Genomic DNA, 23305 nt, shown 5'->3' with positions numbered 1-23305 from the left:
ATCTCCAGCAATCATAACTTTCTTTTAACTTGATGTCAGCGCATCTCGAGGAGCTCTAAGAGTAAATGATATGCCTTACTCCTAAAACTCCCCAAGGCGCTCTAAAATCAATTTTCTTTTCGCTGATATTGTGTTCGGAATCGTGCCACGGACTTTTCCGAAAAGGAGCGACGGCTCAGTCTGTGCAGGAGACAAAGAACGAAGAAATTCTTCCTAATCGTAGACTTCCTTGTTTTTCAAACAGACCCTAATGTAACAGCAACTATGGAAAACAAATTGCTGTCTCCATTGCACTTTGCGAGCTGGTATGACACAGCTGAAGCAGTAAACGCTCTCATCGATAACAAATCTAACGTGGAATGCAGCGCTGTATTTGGACAAAAGCCTCTTCACTTTGCTGTCACACGTGCCAGTGTAGAACTTGTTAAGGTCAGCTCTGTTCTTTAATAAACTTGTAATTTTGAGCATTGTTTTTATCTAGAGGGTTTTCTATGTATACGTCGCAGGTTTCACAGATCAGATCTGTACTGTCCGATTTCGGACACCTGCATTAGTTTTTGGACGGTCCCACCTCATTTCGGGCACCAAAATCTATTTTCGGCATTGCGATTTTGGCATTTTTGACGCACCTTTTTTTTTATTATATCAGTCTTTCCACACAATAATATGAGTAAGCTGTCATACAATAATATGAGTAAGGTGTGGTAATAAAAAATAATTGGCCAAGTTGTATCAATAGTCTTTCAACCGACTCTTTTTCAGATATTGTTGACCAAAGGAAAAGCAAATCCGAATTCTCATGATAACCTACACTTTACAGCCCTGCATCTAGCTGCGCAAAGAGGACGACTGGATATCATCAAAATGCTTGTAAGTTAGGCGCTTTCAAGTGTAGTTCTCTCCAAGGGTTACCTACATGTATCCAGTATGATCCTGTCTTTTCCGGGTCAATACTTTTCCGCAATATCTCTCTTTCGTTTTCTTTTGTTTTTCTGTTTTGCCTTTTGTGATAAATTTGTTTTCCTTTCGCCAGTTAACACACGGAGCTAATCTACGCACCCAAAATGACGAAGGTGATACAGCGGTACACATTGCAGCTAGAGAGGGACGAGATGAGGCCTTGAAGCATCTTCTTCAAAGAGGTGCTATGAAACTTCTTATTCTTTCTCCGCTTTCCGATAACGACACTTCCTCGAATGTTTTCCGTTGTATGAAAAACCCTGGGAGAATTTTCAGACACAAAAAGAGGAGTGACCTTTCAGAAAATAAAAAAAAAAACATGAAAAATTTCCGTTTGAACTTGATGTCGCTAATCCCACTAGTATGTAGCATGCGTGTCACATTTAAACCTAGTAATGTTTAGTTTAATGATAGTGTAATGATAGTTTAATGATAGTTTAATGATATATTACAATATTACAATATTACAAAAATATGCACTGCCCGCAGTTAGCAAAGGCTAGTCGAGGCGGGCAATGTTTGATACGTATGTTATAAAATATAAAATAAAAAGATTTACAGAGCAAGAGATTCTGTCAAAATTCTAGACAAATTACAACTACATTAATACATTTAAGATACGGCAAGGAAACAGAACAAGCTGGGATCTTATAGTTGTACTATTAAAGTATACAAATCAATATAATCGTCATATTTTTCGAGTCTCTGGAGGAGGAAATCATCAATTTTACTCTTAAAGTTGTATTTTGATAGCTGGCGCACTTCACAAGACAAGCTATTCCAGATTCTAACACCATTTCTTGAAAATGCCCTTTTTTGTATATCTAATCTTGAACTTTCAACAAAATAGTCGCCTCTTGAAGATGATCTTGTCTTATGGGGATGAATATTAGCTCGATAAGTGAATAAGTTAGATATGTTAGAAGGTGACAAATTATTGGATATGTCATGCATCATGATGGCAACTGATTTAAAGTAAAGCATATCCAAAGGAAGAAAACGAGAAGAAACAAAAAACGGGATCGCATGAGATCTGTAGTCACCAAAGTACATTAAGCGAAGGGCTCGATTTTGAAGGATTAGAATTTTATCCGGCTCTATGAATCCTGGTGATCAGACATGCGTAGAGTATAGGAGCGCAGAGTACTAGTCTAAGGGTCTGGGGATGGTTTCTTTATGTGAACTCCACGTTCTGTTATCAGGTTCTCTTGAAGTACACTTCGAACGCACCTTCAGATCCAGTTGTTTTCAGGCTGATAAACTGACCTGTTTTTCGCTAGGGGCTGTTCTGAACAAATCGATGACGTAGGTGATTGATAGGATACTGAGCAATTATTTATAATTTTCAGCATCATTGGACGGCATATCTTGCAAGGATCTCTTAAACAGTGAAAATTTTGAGTCAAAGAGCTGTTTACATTTGGCAGTGGATGGTGGACATGTAGAGGTAAATACGAAAATAATGTTGTTCATGTCTTTGTTGTTGTTGTTGTTGTTTTCAAAGTTGTCTTTTCCCTTACGCTGCTATTTTCATGCTCTTGTTTTCTCTGTTTTGGCTGATCTTGTTTTTTGCCGTCGTGGCTATAAATATAAAGTTGTTGTTGTTACAACAGTAACTTTGGTTTTCTCAACTACGTTAGTGATGTAAACTGGCCACCGTCAAGAGTTTCAAAGCTGACGTTTCGAGCGTTAGCCCTTTGTCCTTCGCTTATTTCCATTATTAACTCAGTTGATAAAACCAAAATTTCCTTGTTACTCCCTCGACGTAGCACCATAATTTCTTTAGAAATCTATCTCCTTTATTCGTTGTTAGGTGCTTGTGTTGTTGTCGTCTTCGTTCACGGCTGACTTTTGAGATTGGTTGCACGGTTTTAGTGAAATAATTATCGTTACCTCAGTTGCGATTGAATTCTAAATGGTGAACTCTCGGTGGTGGAAGCCACGAGATCATGAATCTTAGTGGTTGAATTAGAAAAAATCGTAAATGATAAATACTCCTATAAAACACTGATTTAAAGTAACTGATGTGTTTCTTGAATGATTGCACACCGTCTAGGCAGCGATTGTTTGCATCGAATATGGCGCAGATCCCCGTACTGTGGTAAGCGGATTGCTCAGTTTTATTTCAATTTACATACTAATCAACAAAATTTAGACAAAATGACATGAAAGTTGGTTCAATCAAATATCATACACTGGAGAAGCAGTTCTAAGCAACCACAGTGTGACCCTTGTGCACGTAACTAAAAAGCAACAGAACTTGCCAAAAATGTTGACTTTTGGTGGTGCGCCACGGCGACAAATATAAATCATGCCCCCTCGGCGCTTGGGGGAAAGTGGCCCCTATTGCAGCACGTAAAACCTATCAGTACACCTATATTTACAAATATGGTAGTGTAAAAGCTTAATTTATTCCAGTAACAATCAAGTAAAAAAGACAAACTGAACGAGCTAACGAATCTTTAAAGTAATAATCAAGTGGGGTGTTGAATTAATATTCTGGGTGGATAGCACGATCCATTGTTCTGTATGATTCCTGCGATAAGTTCATTAGGAGAAAAACAGCAAAATAACCGATGCCCTGGAGCACTATGGGAATTACTCGTATCTTTTTTAGTATCACCGGTTAATAAGCAATCGAAAAAAAAAATAACATGCAGTGAAAAAAAAAAATTGAAAACAAAAACAGGTATCAAAACAAAACAATGAGAATTCAATTCATCGGGTGTCGACTAAGACCGCATTGTTAAATTTGATTTTCTTAGACCAAACGAAACCTTCCACTCCATGTGGCAAGTTCTACGGGTAACCTACCTATGGTGAAGTTTCTACTGTCGCAAGATTTAATTCACGTCGACGAGGAGGACTACGAAGGAATGACACCAATACTCAGGTACTTAAGGAGAAAATTAACTGTATTTATCAAGAAGAGAGAGAAAAAGATATTTTTCTTCGGGTGTTCAATGCGGTGAGAAGTTGCGACACTGAATCGTGCGTAATTGTCAGGTCTTCGCTTTCCCTCGTCGCGCTGTGTGCGTCCAATATGAAATTGTTTGATTTGAAGGTGCTTATCATGTACTGAGAACCGACTCCATGTATATGTTGCTATGCTGTTGCTACTATACACCTTCACATGCACGTTTTGCTAATCACTGACCATTGATCTGTAAAATGAGAAAAATAATAAATAGCTGTAGCTTGTGTACTGATCCTAATCAGACATAGCGTTTCAATACCTCTTGAAATCTAACCAATTTTTCTCCGTCACCTTTCAATATGGTGTCGTTGTATCATGCACTGGATGCGGTTCGTAAGGACTCCCGCCTAACAGAGCGTAGCTCCAATTCTTCGCAGTCAGTGAAATATAATGAGAAATTTTAAAAGCGTTATGTTTTGTTCTTTATTTTGTAAGTAATAATTTATTGACAACTCTATTCAGATGTACTCAATCTTCACAGCTTACATTATGAATAATTTACCATGCGTTTGATTGTGGAGCGCTCTAGCTCTTTCTTGCTGCTATAATTACTTCGACGAAGAAGGTTATCGATGTTGTTGATCTTGTTCTGTAAAGAATCTTTTCAATCTTATCCAAAACACCAAAAAGTTTCAGAATGGTATTTCATCAGAGCCACGGGCAGGATAAAAGATTTATTCTCAGGAGGAAAACCATTTTCAAGTTCATTATCTTTCTCTGTGTTCTTGGAGGGTGGTACATCATCAGACTAAGCTATACTGCCTGTGACAATTCTACTGAAAAATACGATTCCAAAATAAGTAGTCGTGAAGACTGGTTCGAGGGAAATATAACAAGGTTTCAAAACAAAGCCAACCTCCACAATTATGTGGTTCTAAGGAAAACCACAATTGACGTTTACGGAGATTTTTCCTGCTCCAATTCGGAGAAACGACGAATGTGCTCGTTCAAAGTGGAAACGCTTATTCAAGCTGTACAGATATGCAACGTGTACGGCGATGTTTGTGTGGGGTTTGTGCTCACAAGGGATATGAATATACGACTGAAACATCAAATCAAACGATTGAATTTCGATGGCAAAGCGGTATCGTTGGTGAAAAGCGCCTTCGTACCTCGTTTTGGGCAAACTCAGCCACCTAAATTGTTTACGCCTAGAAACTTCTCAAGGCCTGAGAATTAGATCTAGTTTACTCTCTCCATAGCTTGAGCACCTAATTCAGCTGCCATCTGTTTTCTTCACTATGGCAATTACAGGAGACTTACTCTATGAGAAGCTGCAACAATATTGTATAGTATTGGCGGGAAGCTTCCAAGTTTCTGTTTTCCTCATGCTAATTAGCTGGACTGACAACGGAGAGGGATGTGATGATCGACAAAATGATATAATTAAGTATCTCTGACCTCTGTTCACGCACTGTGGAGGGCCATAATTTTGTAAAGGGAATTGTTTCGTATTATTCACATAAAAGCCACGGATCTTGTCAGGAAACATTTGAGCGATACTCCTAAATGATGGTTCTTAAGCGGCAACCTTCTGCCGGTGTAAATAAATATGTTAACATTTTCTCTCCCGTCCGCAAAAAATTAAAAGGATTCAGTTATAACAAAGAGATCGTCACAGACATGCTCTGTATTGCTACAAACCTTTTACCAATTATATGAATCAAGGGATTCAATTATACCAATCTCCTGTATGTTTAATCAAATTAATGATTATTGTTGGCGTCAGTTATTTTGTTATGTTTTAAATAAGAGTAGTATTGTCGCTGTTTAACGCGTGTAAATTCAAAACGCAGCTGTTCTGAGTATAAACGTGATTTGTTTCGCCTTGTGGTCCGGTCGCATTTTCTGAATTTGGGCTAGTGTAGTTCCGTACATATGTTAATGTACAATAGGTCCAAGTGCATATTATATCATTATCATAAGCTGCTAACGGGTGACATACACTTGTATAGGACCTCCACTTTCAGTTGGTGATAAACACATATTTACAGATTGAAGTGGCTGGCATCTTTTTCATCGAGGGATAATTTACGAATAAAAATATTAAGTCTGATTCTTTTTTCGAAGATTTTGTGACTGTGGGTGAATGACGTATGTTAAGACATGCAGTAATCAAGACAAATAAGAAGGAGTCTTGTTTTTGTTGCAAGTAAACGTCGACGATCATTCAACTCTGTCAATGATATAAGCGACGAGGAGTTAAAAGTTGTTTCTCGTTTTTGATTTCAGGGCCTCTTTGTCCGGCCACGTAGAAATCATTGAACATCTCATCAATAAGGTGACTCAGCGAAATACGAAGAGCCAGTTTTAGTATTCTATCTCTTTTTAATGGGATCCTTGTGAATTAAACGTTCCAGCCCTTTTAAAAACTCATCATACTGAAAAGGATATCAGTTTTCGTAAATAAGTATAAACTCGTAACGTGATTACCCTCCACTTCCCTTCAGCCTGGCAAATGTACCCCTGTCGATGGTGGAAGAGGTGGGGCGTACCCCTTTCGCTAGGGGAGGGGTGGGGCGTGAATAAGTAGCTGGATATCTTTGTATGGTCAATCAAAGAAAGTACTCTCTCCTCCCTCCTAAGGCATAATACCGCTGTCGTTCCTTTAATATCTGACCTATTCCGTGTAACCTGGCCTTCCCTAGGGAGCAGCCATCTGTCCATTGCCAGACTCCACGGCGCCATCCCCACTGATGTGTGCTGTTAAAAGAGGACATCACAAAGCCGCTGTGTTCCTGATCAAACGCGGTTCACCGATAGATCTGAGAGATGCCCACCAAAGAACCTGCCTTCATGTCGCCGCCTATAGTGCCAATGCAGACACTGTTGACATAATTCTTGAGGTATGTCATAGCTTTGCAGGCCTTCTTATGTCGGTCTTGGGAAGGAAATACTTACATCTAAAGAATGACCGGAATCAGAGTTATTTCCATGACTACAGCACTACAAATTCATTTAGTAACAGCTAACCGAAGGAAAACCAGAGTCGCCCAAGGAATCGCTTTTCCATTAGACCAAAACGTAGCTAGAAAGCAAACAAGACGTGAAGGAAGCTACGAGCAAGCCATAATAAAAGCTTTTGTAAGGAAAATACAAAGCGAACATGACCAGAATGAAAGTTAAATCACTTGACCTGAAATATTCATTATTGTAAAGGCTGAAAGTTTCTAAAGAAACTGTGGTGCTGCGTCGGTGGAGGTAACAAGGTAATTTGGTTATATCAAATAAGTTGAAATTGTAAATTGGCCACCGTAAAGGGTTAAAAAGCTGACGTTTCGAGCGTTAGCCCTTCGTCAGAGCTTATTCATTATTGTGTTGATTTGATGGAACTCCCGTCTTGTTTAATGTTCTCTTAGCCATGATAGAGAGGCAAGAGAACCTTTTCTAAGTCGGTCGCCTGACTCGATCAGAACAAATTTGCAATGAAGAAAAATACGTCTCACTACAAGAATTATGGATGACAGTTTGAAATCGAGTAACAACAGATCGAGGGTATAGAATATGTCTCAAAGGAGTAAAGAACATAAAGAGTATAATGTTTCGATCTTTTGAATAAACTTCCTGATTCCAGTGACTCTCGCCGTTACTAAAAGAAAACCGTCAAGACGCTGAAGAAAAGAACAGCTTATAATTCATTAGCATATGCATAGCTATATTACATCGGAAGGCAGATTTACTGAGAAATATGCCCATGAAAAGTATTAAGGAGAGCAGAATGTCTTGTTTTTCAGAACGGCGGTATGTGTCTGATAGACAGCTTGGACAGGGATAACAGGACACCGCTACACTACGCTGCAGCGAAAGGAAGCCTTCAGGTAGGAGAAAAATATAGGTTTACTGCAGTCGCAGGCATCCAGTCAGACGTTCCTAAGCGACCACCTCTCTGTAGTGATTGTTTTCGCAAAAATTTTTTTTGGTCGAATTACAACAGTTGAGACCCCGCAGAACCAGCGGTGCTCTCTCCCAGGCGACCTTAGAGCGCTTCTCGATTAAGTATCGTTAAATCCAAACCAAAATGATCCTAACGGCCGATCAGAAGAAAGGAAAATACCCTTAAGAGCCAGTGAGAAAAAACCAAACAGCTCAAAGCGCGGGAGAACGGTTTTAGCCGTTTCGCACGTGATTGGCTGAGAAAGTGGCGCGAGTTTTCTGGACCAATCACAGAGCGAAGTATAGCAAAACTAGTGCAATGCAGGATTACTTTCGACACGCAATTGAAAATTGCTCCATCTGGGCTGTTGTAAGCGACCTCGTGGACTTGCATTGAAATTTTGAGAGATTGCAAATTGAAAGTTCGACTACAGAGTGTTATATAGTGTTTCCTGTCTCTTTTCTCATTCTGATGTAGCGGTACATGTTCCGGTGAAAATTTTTCCTACTTTCTTAGCAGGGTTATTGTTTGTGCCTCCTCGTCTAAATTGTTTTTTTTTCTTCCTCAGATTGTTGAGAAGTTACTTAAAGCAGGGGCAAGTATAGATATAAAAGATGAAGAAGAAAAGATTCCAGTACATATGGCTACCGAGTAAGTGGCGACTGTTATTGAGCTAACGCGAGATCTATCTTACTTGATTGAATATTTTGTGGTTTTTCGTTGATTGTTCATTTTTTGTTTGTTCTCAATTGAATTAGTGGCTGAACAGGTTATGGCTAATAAAATTCTGCTTGATACAGTCCCTAAAGAAAGTATGGCACTCAATGTCAATCGAAATACCAGTTTAACGGTACGGGAGGGACATCCTTAGTTAGCAGGTGACCGATTGATTTGTAAAGGTGCTCTCTGAAGGCTTCATATGCCACAAGGCGCTGTGTAGATAGACAACTGATGAGATAATCGATGATCGGCGTTTTATTCGCAGGAGTGGTAGCCTAGCTTGCGTGAAAGTGTTATTAGAAGCCGATCCAAAGACTCTTAGTAGCACAGAATACCGTCTCAGAGCTCCGTTACATTATGCAGCGTACGAAGGTCACTTTGAACTGGCAAAGTTCTTGCTTGATAAGGGAGCTAACCCGGATCAAAGGTAAGAATGTGCTTAGATTCAGGATGACCAATTTGTGCGTCTTGAAAAACTTTGCAAACATTTTTCATGTAAATCATTTTCAATCCATTGTTATCTTACCAGTCCTAGGCTTTTCGTCGAGTAACCTTTGTTAAGGAAACATTCATCTTTAGCAAACGATAATATATAATATGGTTAATTTCAGGGACGAAAATCATCTGACTCCGCTTATAATAGCAACAAGATTAAACCATTACAATACAGCGGCTCTCCTCTTGGATTACGGCGCAAAACTTGAAGCATGTTCCAAAAATCGGGTAAGGTAACATCCTCATCAATTCTTGATTATGAAGACAAAAAAATTAAAGGCGTAAAAGTAAATTGAAGTACAAGTGATGCACCTCTTTTAAAGTATATATTTCAATCGCAGATTGTTGGATTATTGAAAGATTGTTTCTGACATGGTTTGATGCTACTCTGGTTTAAGGATTTAACGAATGTAACCGGGGAATTACAATTCATAGACCCCAACTTTTCGACACTCCTATCTAGTGCCTTCATCAGGGGTGATCTAATCACTGCAACAAGAGGTCCTTCCATGTGTTCACTAATCAGCAGCCCTTTTTTCTGACGAGGTGTAAATAGTCATCACTGGGTGGTAAGCCACTATCATTGCGATTTAAACGAGCGTGGGCGGAGTTGATATGCCAGGCTTCCAAACAAACAGACCGTATCTGTTATTTTTCCCCATTTTTTATGGCTCTTTTGCAATAAGACAACACCTTCATATGTTCATTGTATCCAAGACAACACCTATTGACCTGGCAGCCCATTTTGGTCACGCCCGCATAGTTCGACTGTTACTGGACCGAGGAGCTGATGTCAAAAACAAGTCTTCGTTCGGCAAAGGATGTTTGGACTCTGCCATTAAAGGAAACCGACCAGAAACCTGCATGGAAATAGTCAAACACAAACGGTGAGGAAAAGATGCAGTTTTATTATTTGGAGCATTTATTCGCCCATCCATGAGGTGAAACGCATCATGTAATTTTTATTTGTGATTTACGCGCTTGCTTTTTACAAATGTTGCCTATTCATGGTCAAAGCTCATCGTTTGAATCCCTAAACAGATAAAACAACCTAAAGGTTGTTTTATTCTATTTGTCGAAATTGTTAAACATAATCACCATTAATTCAGTAGTTTATAAATTTGGTTCGAAGAACATTACCCGCCCGGCTCGCATGCAAACCAATAGGATACACAACGCTTTCTATATTTCTGTCGAGCTTAATATAACCCACTAGCAACGTAAAGTGTCTCACCCAATGGCTTATAGTTTTTTTACAAAATTTTAAGAGAGATCGCAAGGAACTCTTCTAATGAAAGAGGAGGAAGGGCAGAACATGGGATCAGCTTTACTCGTCGATTTTCAATAATATCATAGTGCACCGGTAATAAGATAATTCGCCACTCGAGTCATTGATATTTTGATTTTTTGTTCAACTGAATCAGCTGGAAAGAATGTGTTGAAGTCAAGGACGACGAAGGATTTTGTATGATGAAACATCTCATCGTGAAATTTCCCGAAGTAGCCAAGGTACTGAAAATTTACACGTAAATACTAAACTGACATATCTTTTAGCGTTAACTTTTCCGTGGACTGTCAGTTTCGAACCTTAGGGATGATCAAGACCGAGGATAGGGTCTGAGTCATTACGGCTTTGCGTTCAAATGTGATCAAATGAAGAGACATTTTCGGAAGGTTATGTAATCCTTATCAAATGATTTCTACACGGCAAAAGCATACACCATTAGTCATAAATCATCAGCACGATACCTCTTTGTTTACGAAAAAAATAACACATTCGTTCCTCTTGAAACTAGCTCCTCTACGCAAAAGGCTTTTTAAGTCCAAAATTTATGGTCCCTTGTTTGTATGTGATCAAATTTTTTCCCAAATGATTTTAGTTAACAATATTCTCGCAAATAAATGTGTATTTATTTTCTTGCATCCCTCAGGTGGTAATGGACAAGTGCATCAAGACATCTGATCACATGAGAACAGATGTAGAATATTCGGTAAGCTTTGTGTAAGGTTTTACATGTGTGTGTCAAAAAAAAAGTTTAGAGTATCATCTACCCATTTCACAAAACCCTATCTTGGTATTATCCACTGTTTGTTTTTTCTTTTCCTTTAGAAATCATTCAATTTTACTTTTCTTGACCCTATTCCCGGAGAACAAACAAAGACAGGAGAGCGGTACTTTGGACCTAAGGTATGTACATATTGTAACAAGTGCCGTGAGCGTGGACACTTGACAACCTATCTTAATTGACAAATGAGCTTCACCAAAGAATAATAAGCTCTTATCCGCGATTCAATAAGACGATCATGTCACTTGTTTTTGATTTAAGATGTTCGTTTTTTTGCAGCTTATGTTAAAACACGGTCACCGTGATCTGATTCTTCATCCTTTGACTCGAGAACTCATGAAAGTGAAAAGGTAAAGAGAAATGATAGCCTCCCCTATACTGATTAACAAATGCAAGACTTCCAGAAATTATCAAAGTCAAAATACGCAGTACTAAGGTGCGTCTATGGAAAGGTTGCCTTGAGAAAAAAGTTTTGTACGAGGTATCTTTACTTAACTTAGCGATCCCCAAGGGTGAACAGTAAAGAGTCGGTTTTGTTTTTGGTATTTTGTATTAACCTTATTACGCTCCCCTCGATTGAAAAGAAATTTAAAGCTGAGCAAATGAAAATGGGAAAAATCCTATTCAGAAATCATATTCTGTCACGTGAGGTGTTTAAGCCGATCGCGTGCAAGCATAAATCGATATCTGATGAAATTAGCTGATGTCGTATGATGACCAGTCTGTTTCGTATTTTAAAGGTTATCTTTGAGATTGAAGTACTTTTACCTGGCGGCCTTTATATACACATCGTTCACTTTGATTCTGACGTTCCTTCTACTGTGTCTCAATTCACAATCCATTGATAAGCAGCGGAACTCCACTTCTGAGTTCTCAAGGGTATGGTGTCTTTTAGTATTCATTATTATATGGCTGTGTCTCACAAGGAATGGGAACTACCGAGTTCACGAATTTGATTGGCTGAAATCAATATTGAAAGGGGTCTAGATTTTCCCATCTAGACCGGCATCTAGACCGGCATCTAGACCGGCATCTAGACCGGTCTAGAAAAAAAAGGTTACAAAGAATATAATGTTCCTTTGCTTTCTAGACACAGCCATTTAATAAACAATTTGGATATATCAACAAAGTTGAAATGGTAAATTGGCCACCGTAACGATTACAAAAGCTGACGTTTCGAGCGTTAGCCCTTCGTCGGAGCGAATAGAGGAATTGTGGGTTGTGTGTGCTTTTAAAGGCAGAAAATGGAGCTACGTTATTGGTCGCTGGTACAGACCTCACTGCGTTCGGTCCGGTACTGGCGACCTCGGTCAAGATTCTCCCATACAGACCTCCCGCTCGGTTAATTAGAACTAAGTAATATCTTTGCCATGATTTATTGGACATGTTTTTCATGACGAGAAATTGATTCTTCTTGAGAATGGCTGAGTGACTAAGTGAGTGAATGACCGCCGGAATCATTGACTGAATAACTGTCTGACTACTTAGTAGAGGGAATGAATGACATCGATCGTAACTGTAGATATTTTGGTAACTTGGTAATATCAACTCAGTTGAAATTGTAAATTGGCCACCGTAAAGAGTGAAAAAGCTGACATTTCGAGCGTTGGCCCTTCTCTCTACTGTATAGTGTCTCCTCTCCTTGAACCATGCCAATTAACCTGACTCCCTAGTCAGTGTCTGTGTATGGCGCTAACCGTGACGTTTCCGTCACTTTTTGTGTCAGGAGTTCTGTCCCAGTTATGGTTTTACAGTTTCAAGGATGGTGACGTCAGTAATATCAGGTGTCTCCTTGCTAAGTCATATTTACAGAATATATGTCGAGGTATTGTTTGTTAATATGGTCACCGTTATATTTCCCGTTTAGGGGACCATTCATCATTTATAATTGTCGCCTGCGGGAGTAGGGCTCGGAAAATTTTGTTTGTATCACGATAAAAAGTTTTTTGATCTCTTGGCATTGTAATTTCATATTATTCCCTGTCATCAGCTGTAAATGTTCTATAGTCCTCCTTTATATCCTTTTGGCGACGACCAATTCCTCTTCCGATTTCCCTTCCGTTCTCCCGTGTGAACCTTCTCTGTCCCCGGCGTATACTTCATGAAAGCTCTCCTTTATTTCGTCCCTAGCCGCTCACACGATAGACTTATATCTCATTTTGAACTTACGTATTTCAGAAATGGAGTTATTGGATGGATATATCTAATATACTAGAGTTGGTAAGCTTCTCCGCCGCCATTATCACCGTTGCGAGTAGAAAAATTTGGCACAATGAACGCTTCGAATTTTCGTTCGCAATCCTTGCTGTTCTTCTGTCTTACGTTACAATGATGTCATATTTACAAAGGTAAGGCAAAAATGACTTCAGATTACTTAATTCAATCCTGTATCAAGCTCTTAGTAGAGGGAATGAAAAACCAGACATAACGACATGGCGGGAGTCAAGGCACAAAAAAAGATGAGGAAGCTGTTTTTGACATAGGTTTTTGCTTTTTTTCTCGAAACATTTTCCCGTCAATTCCCCATAAACTGTGGGATAGATTCTAAAGGAAACGTTCATCTGAGCTCTTTTTGAACTCGATCAGTCCTTGTAATGGGTCTACAGTATTTCAAAAGGTTCTAAGCTGTGACTTTCATTAAGCACTTGGTTAGTTGTTTCTGTTGCTATTTCTCAGGCTCCTTTATCGTGGCTTTTTTATCTTCGTCGTTCTTTATGAACATATGGCTTTCTTCTGCTTTCAAAGGTTCTTATATGAAGTACTAAAATTCTCGCCATCTCGGCTTTCAAAGCTCATCCACTTTTGACTCTATCTGCAGCTCGTTTAAGGCTGGTATCTACGTCACCATGATGTTTGAAGTGTTAAGGACTCTCCTGATGGTAAACTAGCGATACTCTGTAACTTGAAACGTAATGTAGAAAATTTCATAGCAGCAAAGGAAATAAGACCCATAGTGATGGATCTTAAGTCCTTCTTCTTCAACAGATGCGTCTGTGTTTGGGTCGAGACTGTTCACTTGATAGACTTTGATATTAAAATGGAGCAATATGCAAATGAGTGCCGAAAGTAATACGATATTAACCCTTTATCTCCCAAGATCTGATTGTTAATTCTCCCCTCCAGCTGCCACATATTTCCTTGTAAGTTTGTTACAGGAAGTTGGCGTTAGATCAGGATAAAAACTTCTACCCGATAACTGAGTTTGAGTATTCTCATTACCTGTTTACTGGATAATGTATGGATATCAGATATGGAGAATTTACATGTTAATCATTTCTGGGAGTTTCAGGGTTAAGACGGTTTCACCCTATGATTGGCCACTCTCTCCACCAATCAAACTCAAACCTAAAGCCAGTCGATTTTGTCCGAAAATATGCCGACTAAGTGTGTTATAGGAGGATGTAGCAACGTGCGAAATTTGCAAGAGGGTATCACGCTTCATATATTCCTCATACAATACACCTGGTCGGCATATTTCGGACAATATCGACCACAACCTTCCCAAACAAGTGAAAATGTGTGAAAAGCAGACTTCCGTGTTCTCGATTTGACGTCACATTATCCGCTAGAGCCATTCCTCTTTAAACTCGGTCGTGGGGCAAGATGGTGGCCGATTTTCCGTATTTTGACTAGGCACAGAAAATTTAAGATTTAAGCAAATTAAAAAATTTTTGCACAGAAATACTCCAAAAAATAAGCTTATTTCGTTAAGCGGAAAAAAAATTTTGGGTTTAGGTGCACTTTAAGGGAATTTGCTATGGGCTGCATGGAGTCCCATCCAGGGCTGAGAAGATAAAATAAAAATTAAAGTCAGTCTCTTGATATTGAAATACGGGTGATTGAAAACCCGGAAAAGTTTTGGCAGCTGTGCAAATTAGTACCTGTGGAAGAGCATCTCTACTGATTGTCGATAAACATGAGGGTTGAATCCTTATTACGGTCACAAAAATTTCAGTTATCGAGGTTGCTTTAGTTTATTTAATGTTTTATCCCCACACAGGTCTGTGCTGTGTTTTCTATTCTCCTTTTTGGATTTGCCTTGGTTTTCCACGTGCTGCTATCAAAGGAAGCGAACGTAAGCTGACTTCTTAGTAATCAAAATTAGTATAACTTCCTGACATTGAACGAGAAATGAAGACGTATTCATATTTTTCTGCATTCGTATCGTATGTATTCGTATTCGTATTTTTCTGCGTTCGTATCATTGTTGCCTATGACTTCATATCAGCTGTTAACTTCATCATCGATTGGAACACAGTAGCAGACAGATATCAGTCGTGCTCTATGAAGGTAAATCGCATTGTTATGCAGAGTCTGTCATTGACCTCACATTGACCCTGTTCCACCTGAAGCCTTCGTTCCCGTTAAGAAGTTAGAGCATCATCAACAGAAAATGATGGCGTTGTTAATCAACGGGACTTAAAATCATTATATTTCACACATTTGTTCCAAGACTTTTCTCTACTTTCAGGCCTCAAGAAGAGGTATTCACCTTTCCTCAAATGGCGAGGTAACAACCTAAAAATCATTTATATTTGCGAAATTCTGGATTTGTATAATGCCCTTTTCATTGAGAGTGATGAAGATCTCTCATCAAATCCTGTTCTGCAACCTAGCATCTCTTAGTTTTCAAAACCCCAACAACTTTTACCTTCTTGTCCAAAAGTGACACACAACACCGGTGCTCAAGATCGTGTCAAAGAATTTGCTCAAAGAACCCTTTTTTTGCTTTGGTCTGAGTCAGGTAGTTTTCAGTATAAATTTGAACATAATCTGGGGCCAATAAAGAAGAAATGTTGTGCAAATAACATACAGGGAGAGCTGAAAACGAAAGTTTTTGGTGCAGTCAGTGAGCTTGTGACAAGATATTGATTTCAGTGATCAGATGAGATTCTTGGTTTTTAGTATGACTTTAGAACCCATCAGAGAAAGTTGCTTCGTGAAGAGGACTTTTATTGCATTTTATTATGCTGAGACAAATCAGTGTAAAGCAGTCCAGTTGAACACACTCTGTCGTGAGCTGCTCACTTCAGTGTTAAATAACAATCGTAATTATTAGAGTGATAAGTTATTTTATCTTCTTTAGGATCCCTTTGGTCGTTTAGATCTGGCGATTTTAAAAGTGATGGATATGATGGTTGGAGAGCTGGAATACAGTAACTTTTTTGTTGACAATACGTTGTATCTTCCCGATCTGACGCGATTTATTTTTGCCGCATTTTGTTGTCTTGTACCAATTGTCTTCATGAATCTGTTGGTGAGTCTCAAACTATTATGCAGCTTTATATCAAGAATTCGATCAATCATCATATTCTTTATTACTATTGAAATATTTGGTAGTACGTAGATTCAGCATTAGAGACTGAATTCTTTGGATTTAAAAAAAAATCTTCTTGCTTATCAGATTGGTTTGGCTGTCGGTGACATTGAATCCATTCAGAAAAATGCTGAAGTGAAACTTTTGGCGATCGAGGTGAGAAAAACGACAAAGAAGTCGTGTCGAGCGTCACAGCCACCGCAATTTACTAACTGTATTTATAACATAACCAAAGTAAAGCGCGCGCTCTGATTGGTCAATTTAGCGTCCCCCATTTGCCCATGGGTGTACGCTGCTGACGTGAGCAAATATACAGACTATTTTTCCGCGCGCGCTTGTTTTTTCTGGTCACGTAAGATTTGTTAAATAAAAGGGTACTCTTTAGCTACAATGTATCAATGTTATGTTATAAAACAAATGGTAAACACCACAGCGTACACTATTGTGTTATGGATGCACTTAGGAGGTTTGCTAAGCACTCAAGAAGCTAGAGTCGCTCTCGGCTATCGCCTCGAGCGACTCTTACGCTTCTTTCGTGCTTAGCAACCTCCCGCGTGCATTCATAACTCAATAGTGTACGCTGTGGTGTTTACCGTTTGTTAAACAGTGAGGCTCCTGAGGGTTTTGAATCTGAATTTCATATTCTCACTGCACTGATTATGATTCACATAATCTTGAAATTGGTAACCTACTTATGACCTGCTGTACTCATGTATTGTTTTGGCATGACACTGCAGAGAAAGAAGCATATCTATGCAGATGTCATTGAGATGCAGACGTCTTTGAGATGTTATTCGAAAATTCACTATTATATATCACATTGGAATTTTTCAAGTGTTTTTGAAGCACAAGCCTACCTACAATTCGCTTCTTTCATTCGAAAAAGTGACCACTTCGCACTTAATGTGCATGCTAGCTAACAAAGTTATATTACATAAAAGCAAGAGTTTATCATTTTCTTGATAAAAGAGAGATATTTTTAAATGTATCTAGTCTCTACTTTTATATTTCATAGATCGAGGACGTTTACACATTTGAACGACGCCTTCCAAAATGTCTTCTTCGCCGGTTTCACAAGTTGAGCGTCACCAAATATCCTAACAAAAAGAGGCACTTATGGGATGCAGGCCTGATGGTAAATCATATCACACTACATTGTGACCCCAGTATCATTGAGAAGGCTTTTTGATTGTGTGTCGCAAAACTAACACCATCAGTAATCACCACAGCCAATCACAGCAGAGAAAAATTATCACATGGAGCCATTGAGAGCTCAAATTAAAAACAAGCAAACTATTTGTATCGCTACATGAAAAACCAAGTGGTTAGTTTTGCATCTGATTGGTTAGGAGGAACGTGTTACGAGTTCTGTAGACCAATCACAGAGCGGGGTTAAAAATTATAGATTATCTTCGAAAGAAAGGTGAACATTGCTATAATCAGAAAAGTATTTACTTTCTGCTACTTGGTCAAATCACTGAAATTGTTTCCCTGCTTGCTCTTTGTATCATTAATTATTTAATCATTGAAAAATTAATTTTACTTTATTCATCTATTCACATCATTAGAACATTCGTCGGTTGATAAGTGGGAGAAAGGATAACTCCTCCTTGGAAGAAGATGACCCCTGCAACTGGGAGGAAAAGGCCTCCGCTTTCTGCCAGAGAATCGGTGCTTTGGAGCAAAAGTATAACTTTTACGCTTTTTTCTTTTGATAAACCTAGTTATGGATCGCCTTAAAAGTCGGCACACACGAGCGAACTAGTCTCGGTTACCAGTCCCATCTTGTGTATTAACCTCATTTCAAACTTTTATATGGCTTATTCTCGCCCGTCGGTCACGGAGCGTTGATTTTAATCTGTCTTTACTAGTATCCATATTCGCTGAGTCTCATCAGAAAGCTCGACCTGCACAATCTCGCTTCCTTTTGGCTTTGTTCGCGTCTTACCCATAGTTTCCAAACACATGATTTGTGACGGTAGTTTGTGACTGCGTCCATTGAGTGTCAAAACAGCCAACGAGAAGGTAGATAAACATCACAACCACCCCTTGAAAACTCAAACCAAATAAAATGTAATGAAACTTTTGTGCACGCCCTTAAGCGCGAGATGGGGAGGTCACCTCTTACTTAATTGTTAGTTGCGTTTTAGTTTTTCCTTATCTGATCATGACTTATCCGTAAAGTGCAGGAAGTTTTCTTAACAAATCACAAGGCATATATAGTAGAGAGGTAATGCAGTTTTGGTTTTCTATCGACAATAAAGCGAAAGATACTCTAAAGATTTGTATGATATTGTTGCCTTTAATCGAAAAGAAATTGTTGGATGCCGAGAAATATCCCAGGGAACAGAGCCATTTTGTTAATTATCATCCATTTCTTTAATTTATTCATACCTTTTTTTTCTAAACTCTCCTATTCTTGGCCATTTTCTTTTAGAGTGGAGAGGATTAACACCAGCCTGGAAAACCAGACGGAAATGTTGGAAAAAGTTGTAAAGCTGCTGTCAGGGAGGGAGAATTTCCCCCCAGTTATAGAGGACGTCGAGAATCAACCCAGCAATACATCGATAGATGTCAAGTTATGACACTAAATTACTCTGAAAATGGCCATGAGTGTGGCTCACAAGCCTTCTTATAAAATTAAGAGTTTAGGAAAGAGAAAGCTTTTGAAGAAAACTTCGTTGGACTTCTGGTATATTAACAACGTCTCTATTTCATGGATGGAAATGAACCAAAAGTTAAAAGCAATGAAAAGATGCAAGCATTTGTTCAAAATACGTTGCAAGATGTTTTTCCTTGTCAAGCCATGAATTCTTTCATGTCCCTTCTAATTATCTAATCTTCGAATTCTTCGACGAGATGTCAGACGATCGTACTTCAGCACGAGTGTGGGAAAAAGGCCCAAGCTAACTCTTTGTCTGAATGAAAGCACAGCTGTCCATACGAGCCAGTGTTTTTTACCACGTTCAACCCGATCGTTTGGATTATTTATAGAGACAAATTCTCTCCTCTCTATACTTTCTTTCCTTGTCATTTGCATTTTTCAAATTGAAACAAAAAAAGGGAAAAAAAATTTACATATGGTCTCAAGTCTGGTCCGGCGGAGAGTGAACTCAACTGATTTATGAAAAGACCCATAAAAGTCACCAAGAGTATAAACAGTTCATATTCGCTTTTCATTTACTTGTGCGATCCAAGTATTACCATATAATTAAAAAATAACTGAATTCGATGACAGTTCTTGAAATAATTGGTCAACATTCTAAACGTGAACCAAACTGATGGCAATGATTTTATATATTTCTAGAACTGTGGACCAAATGATATGACTTGTCCGCATGTGAAGAGGACGTAAAGACAGCAGAGTGACAATAACTCTCAAAAAAGAAACAAAAACTTTGAGTTTAAATTTACAAGACATGTTTCGACATTCTCATGTCATCTTCAGTTGCAAATTAGCATTTAACTGTTGTACATTTGAATTTATATTAAGGTACGTTACAAACTACGTGTCAGGGCTTACGTTACATTTGAATGTTAAAAACGCGAATAATGTAAATAACTCGCGCGCTTGACTAGATCAAATAATAAATAAATAAATAAATAAAATAATATTAAAAATAAATTAAAAGACCAAGGAACAACACAATTAAAAGGAAAGAGACAATTCTAGATGTTTCAATGGCTGATTAAGGATAGGTTTTTCCCACTTAATATGCAATGCCTCTTTGATGTTAATTTGGTATTTTGAAGCGGCAGAATCTAAGATCGTGAAACATTCAGTCACACAAGAGTCAAGACCGGCCCTTGATGATTGCAGGTGCTTGTAAATATGCGAAGTTTTGTCCGACAAGAGGTGCTCACGAACTCGTGTAAAAATGTGGCGAGTGGTCTCACCAATATAACTGACATTACAGCCACCACATGAAAATTTATATATGACACGCGAACGTAGACCTAGCGGTACTGAATCTTTCACACTGAACATGTTTCTGAGTTTGAACGTACTGAAGACTAACTTAACATCTAAATCAGCTCTACAATAACGTTTGAGTAGTTGTCTTAACTTAGTCTGAGCGATGTTCGAAAACCGACCAACATAGGGAAGTTTATAATAGTGCGCAGAAGGTTTACCGGAGCTAGAAGAGGCGTTCTGCCCAATAGGAGAAGGATTATTTTTCTTCGCTAGATACCTGTAAATGATCTTGTCTATGACCCAAGATGGAAAACAATTTTTCCGTAGCAAGAAAATAAGTTTCTTGACATCCAGATGAAAACCAACCCAGGAATTATTGATCTTATATGCTCTGTCAATCAACGTTCTGACTAAACGTAATTTGTAAATCAAAGGGGCGAAGCTGAAATAATTAGTAAGAAGACCAGTAAACGTCTTCTTGCGATATACACTAGTGACGATGGATGTATGATTGTTGTCTAACAATATGTCTGGAAACGATAATAACTTATCAGTTTCCTTTTCCATTGTGAAACGAATACTAGGATGCCTGGCGTTGATATAATCAAAGAACACGAGCGCGTCCTCCTCGCTATTGAACAAACAAAAGGTGTCATCAACATAGCGTCTGTAGAACAGAACTTCAGAGAATGACTAGTTATCTAGCCAGTTTTTTTCATGATGTCCCATAAAGAGGTTTGCAAGTACTGGAGCAAGTGGGGACCCCATGGCAACCCCATCTATTTTATCATAAAACACACCCTTAAACAAGAAACCAGTCTCAGCTGTTGCGAAGGTCAGCGGCGTTTATCTTAAGACCAGGGTTACCTTGATAAATGTATCTGATCGCCAGATCAATGCATTCATCAAGAGGTATACTAGTGAACAAACTCTCAACATCCAAAGATACCATGAACATTCCTGAGGTTGATAACTGGTTGATTTCATGTACAAAAGAAAACGTGTCGCGGACGTTGTATTCACGCGGGACATGTGGCTCTAGAAGATTACAAAGGAACTTAGATAAATTGTAATTGTAGGTACCTCTTGAAGATACTATGGGTTGAAAAGGAGGTGTTTCATTAGGCTGCCGAGCCTTGTGCATTTTAGGTAGCCCATAAAACCTGGCTGGTTGAGAACTCCCTTTGCAATGTAGGATCGTTATAATTAACCTTAAACTTAGAAGTGTCACTGATAATGGAAAAAATACCCTCTTCGTAGGCTTTCCTGTCCATGACAACTAAGCATTTCCTTTGTCAGGCTTCAGTATTACAATGTTCTTGTTCTTCCTCAAATCCTTTAGTATCCCACATTTCTTTAAGTCCGCTGCAGAAGGTTGGTGTGAAGCTAGAAACGTACGATAACGATCCTACATTACAATTGGAGGGTAAATTACAACGTTTTTTAAGAGCGCTTAAAAATAAGGGCCACTTAGACAAAGATACCTATGAGAGAATCTATCCAACTGAGATCTTTTGCATTGTTCTAGCTATAAGCCAGCCCAACTCAGTTCCCGCAGTACTTGAGCATTTACCTTAAAATACTACAATAGCTTATGGCTGCTCTGATGCGGAGTTTTGTGTTAGTCATTAGATAGCTTTGAGAATTTGCCAGCGAATTTCGGCGTCGAAAACTGCGCTCAAAATCTTGTTCGCAAGTCAAATAAGGACAATTGGTGGTTCGGCCCTCTATCATAGAAGATGCACAATCACTCGTACTCGAATTACATTTCAATATAAACAGAATTGTCGAATACTTGTGAAAAAATTGGTTCCTTTTCGGTAAAATGGTACTAAGTTTCGGAATACCTCATCAACCGGTCGCGAGCCTTTTTTAAGAAAATAGGACAATTCTTCCTAAGTATGAATAAAATACTAAAAGGGACAAAACACGGCTACTGGATGAACGTGTGAAACCAAATGTTCACTGATTCAACTCATATTGATCATTTCTTGGTTATTTACTTTTAACATGTCAGCTTGACACTCAATGATTATCAAATCATTCTTTTTTTTTTTTTTACGGAGCTCATTTATCACCTTCTCTGCTCTGTGATTTTCACTAATTTTCTAAACAGACTTTGCCCCATGTTGAATCGAGAAAGGTCGTTGCAATCTTCGGATTCGATATAATTCGGAACCCTTTCTATGGATGTAAATTTGCAAAATGTCAGTTCTCCTGGGAAGATAAACGTCGTAAAAGATTTGCAGTGCAAATCAACTCGAATACTGAGTGGCCCAAAACAACTATGAAGACGTATTTGACTTCGCAGAGTGTCAATGAGAACCTGTTTAGGTAACTTGTTACGTTAGACACCATGATAAATCAATAATACCTGTCTTTCTTTTGCGCTTGTGCAGTAAAAATTAAATAACAGAAAGTGAAATAACATGATCCAAAAACAGTGCTGCAAACATAAAAATTGAAAGATATTCAAAATAGCAAACATTATGCTATATTTCGAAGTTTGAGAAATGTCTAGAATCATTTTATGTAATAACATTTTAACAGTGATATGTTAGCTAGGTGATTTCCCGATCAATAGAAATAATGTAACCAGCAAATGCTCGAAAGGATTTCTACATGGTTACAATTCACGAAAGCCTCTGCGAAAAAAATGTAACATTACTTTCTCAAAGACTACAAAAGGCGGAAAATTTCCTTCCATTGCGTGAACTTTCTCTGCCGATTCAGATATTACGCCATTCAAATATTACTAACTTTTATTTTTGTGTACATAATTGAATAAACTATTCAAGCTGTGTTTGCCTGACTATTAAGACTATCGCAATTGGATAAATATTAATGATGTTTGCATCTTTTTCAATCGTGTGTTTTTGTTAATACGGTGAAGAATACCTGATCACAGTTACGCATTCGCACCTGTGTTTATATTTGATTAACACAAATGATCTATGATCTCAATTGGGGAATTCTGATT

The 23305-nt window shown here is 38.5% G+C and overlaps 1 protein-coding gene across 2 annotated transcripts in view; it reads left to right on the top strand.

Annotated features, from left to right (window-relative positions):
• The window catches only part of LOC111340301 (transient receptor potential cation channel subfamily A member 1), a 30990-nt gene extending 10914 nt beyond the window's left edge, over positions 1 to 20076 (top strand). For both annotated transcript variants that reach the window (XM_022947124.2, XM_022947123.2), the window contains exons 4-31: positions 245 to 429; positions 763 to 870; positions 1034 to 1142; positions 2310 to 2407; positions 3017 to 3061; positions 3726 to 3853; positions 6170 to 6218; positions 6586 to 6783; positions 7672 to 7755; positions 8380 to 8462; positions 8797 to 8958; positions 9143 to 9254; positions 9744 to 9913; positions 10451 to 10535; positions 10958 to 11017; positions 11137 to 11214; positions 11372 to 11442; positions 11833 to 11971; positions 12819 to 12917; positions 13271 to 13440; positions 13911 to 13971; positions 15093 to 15167; positions 15564 to 15602; positions 16179 to 16349; positions 16497 to 16565; positions 17425 to 17544; positions 17978 to 18096; positions 18847 to 20076. In XM_022947124.2, coding sequence (XP_022802859.2) covers positions 245 to 429; positions 763 to 870; positions 1034 to 1142; positions 2310 to 2407; positions 3017 to 3061; positions 3726 to 3853; positions 6170 to 6218; positions 6586 to 6783; positions 7672 to 7755; positions 8380 to 8462; positions 8797 to 8958; positions 9143 to 9254; positions 9744 to 9913; positions 10451 to 10535; positions 10958 to 11017; positions 11137 to 11214; positions 11372 to 11442; positions 11833 to 11971; positions 12819 to 12917; positions 13271 to 13440; positions 13911 to 13971; positions 15093 to 15167; positions 15564 to 15602; positions 16179 to 16349; positions 16497 to 16565; positions 17425 to 17544; positions 17978 to 18096; positions 18847 to 18994 — 3035 coding nt within the window. In that variant the 3' untranslated portion in view covers positions 18995 to 20076. The remainder of the gene's footprint in view (positions 1 to 244; positions 430 to 762; positions 871 to 1033; positions 1143 to 2309; positions 2408 to 3016; positions 3062 to 3725; positions 3854 to 6169; positions 6219 to 6585; positions 6784 to 7671; positions 7756 to 8379; positions 8463 to 8796; positions 8959 to 9142; positions 9255 to 9743; positions 9914 to 10450; positions 10536 to 10957; positions 11018 to 11136; positions 11215 to 11371; positions 11443 to 11832; positions 11972 to 12818; positions 12918 to 13270; positions 13441 to 13910; positions 13972 to 15092; positions 15168 to 15563; positions 15603 to 16178; positions 16350 to 16496; positions 16566 to 17424; positions 17545 to 17977; positions 18097 to 18846) is intronic.
• The last annotated feature ends 3229 nt before the right edge of the window (positions 20077 to 23305 follow it).

This window comes from Stylophora pistillata, chromosome 10 (genome assembly GCF_964205215.1).
Source record: "Stylophora pistillata chromosome 10, jaStyPist1.2, whole genome shotgun sequence".
NCBI lineage: Eukaryota > Metazoa > Cnidaria > Anthozoa > Scleractinia > Pocilloporidae > Stylophora > Stylophora pistillata.
The sequence above is the reverse complement of the archived record's forward strand: the minus strand, read 5'-3'. Positions and strand labels throughout refer to the sequence as shown.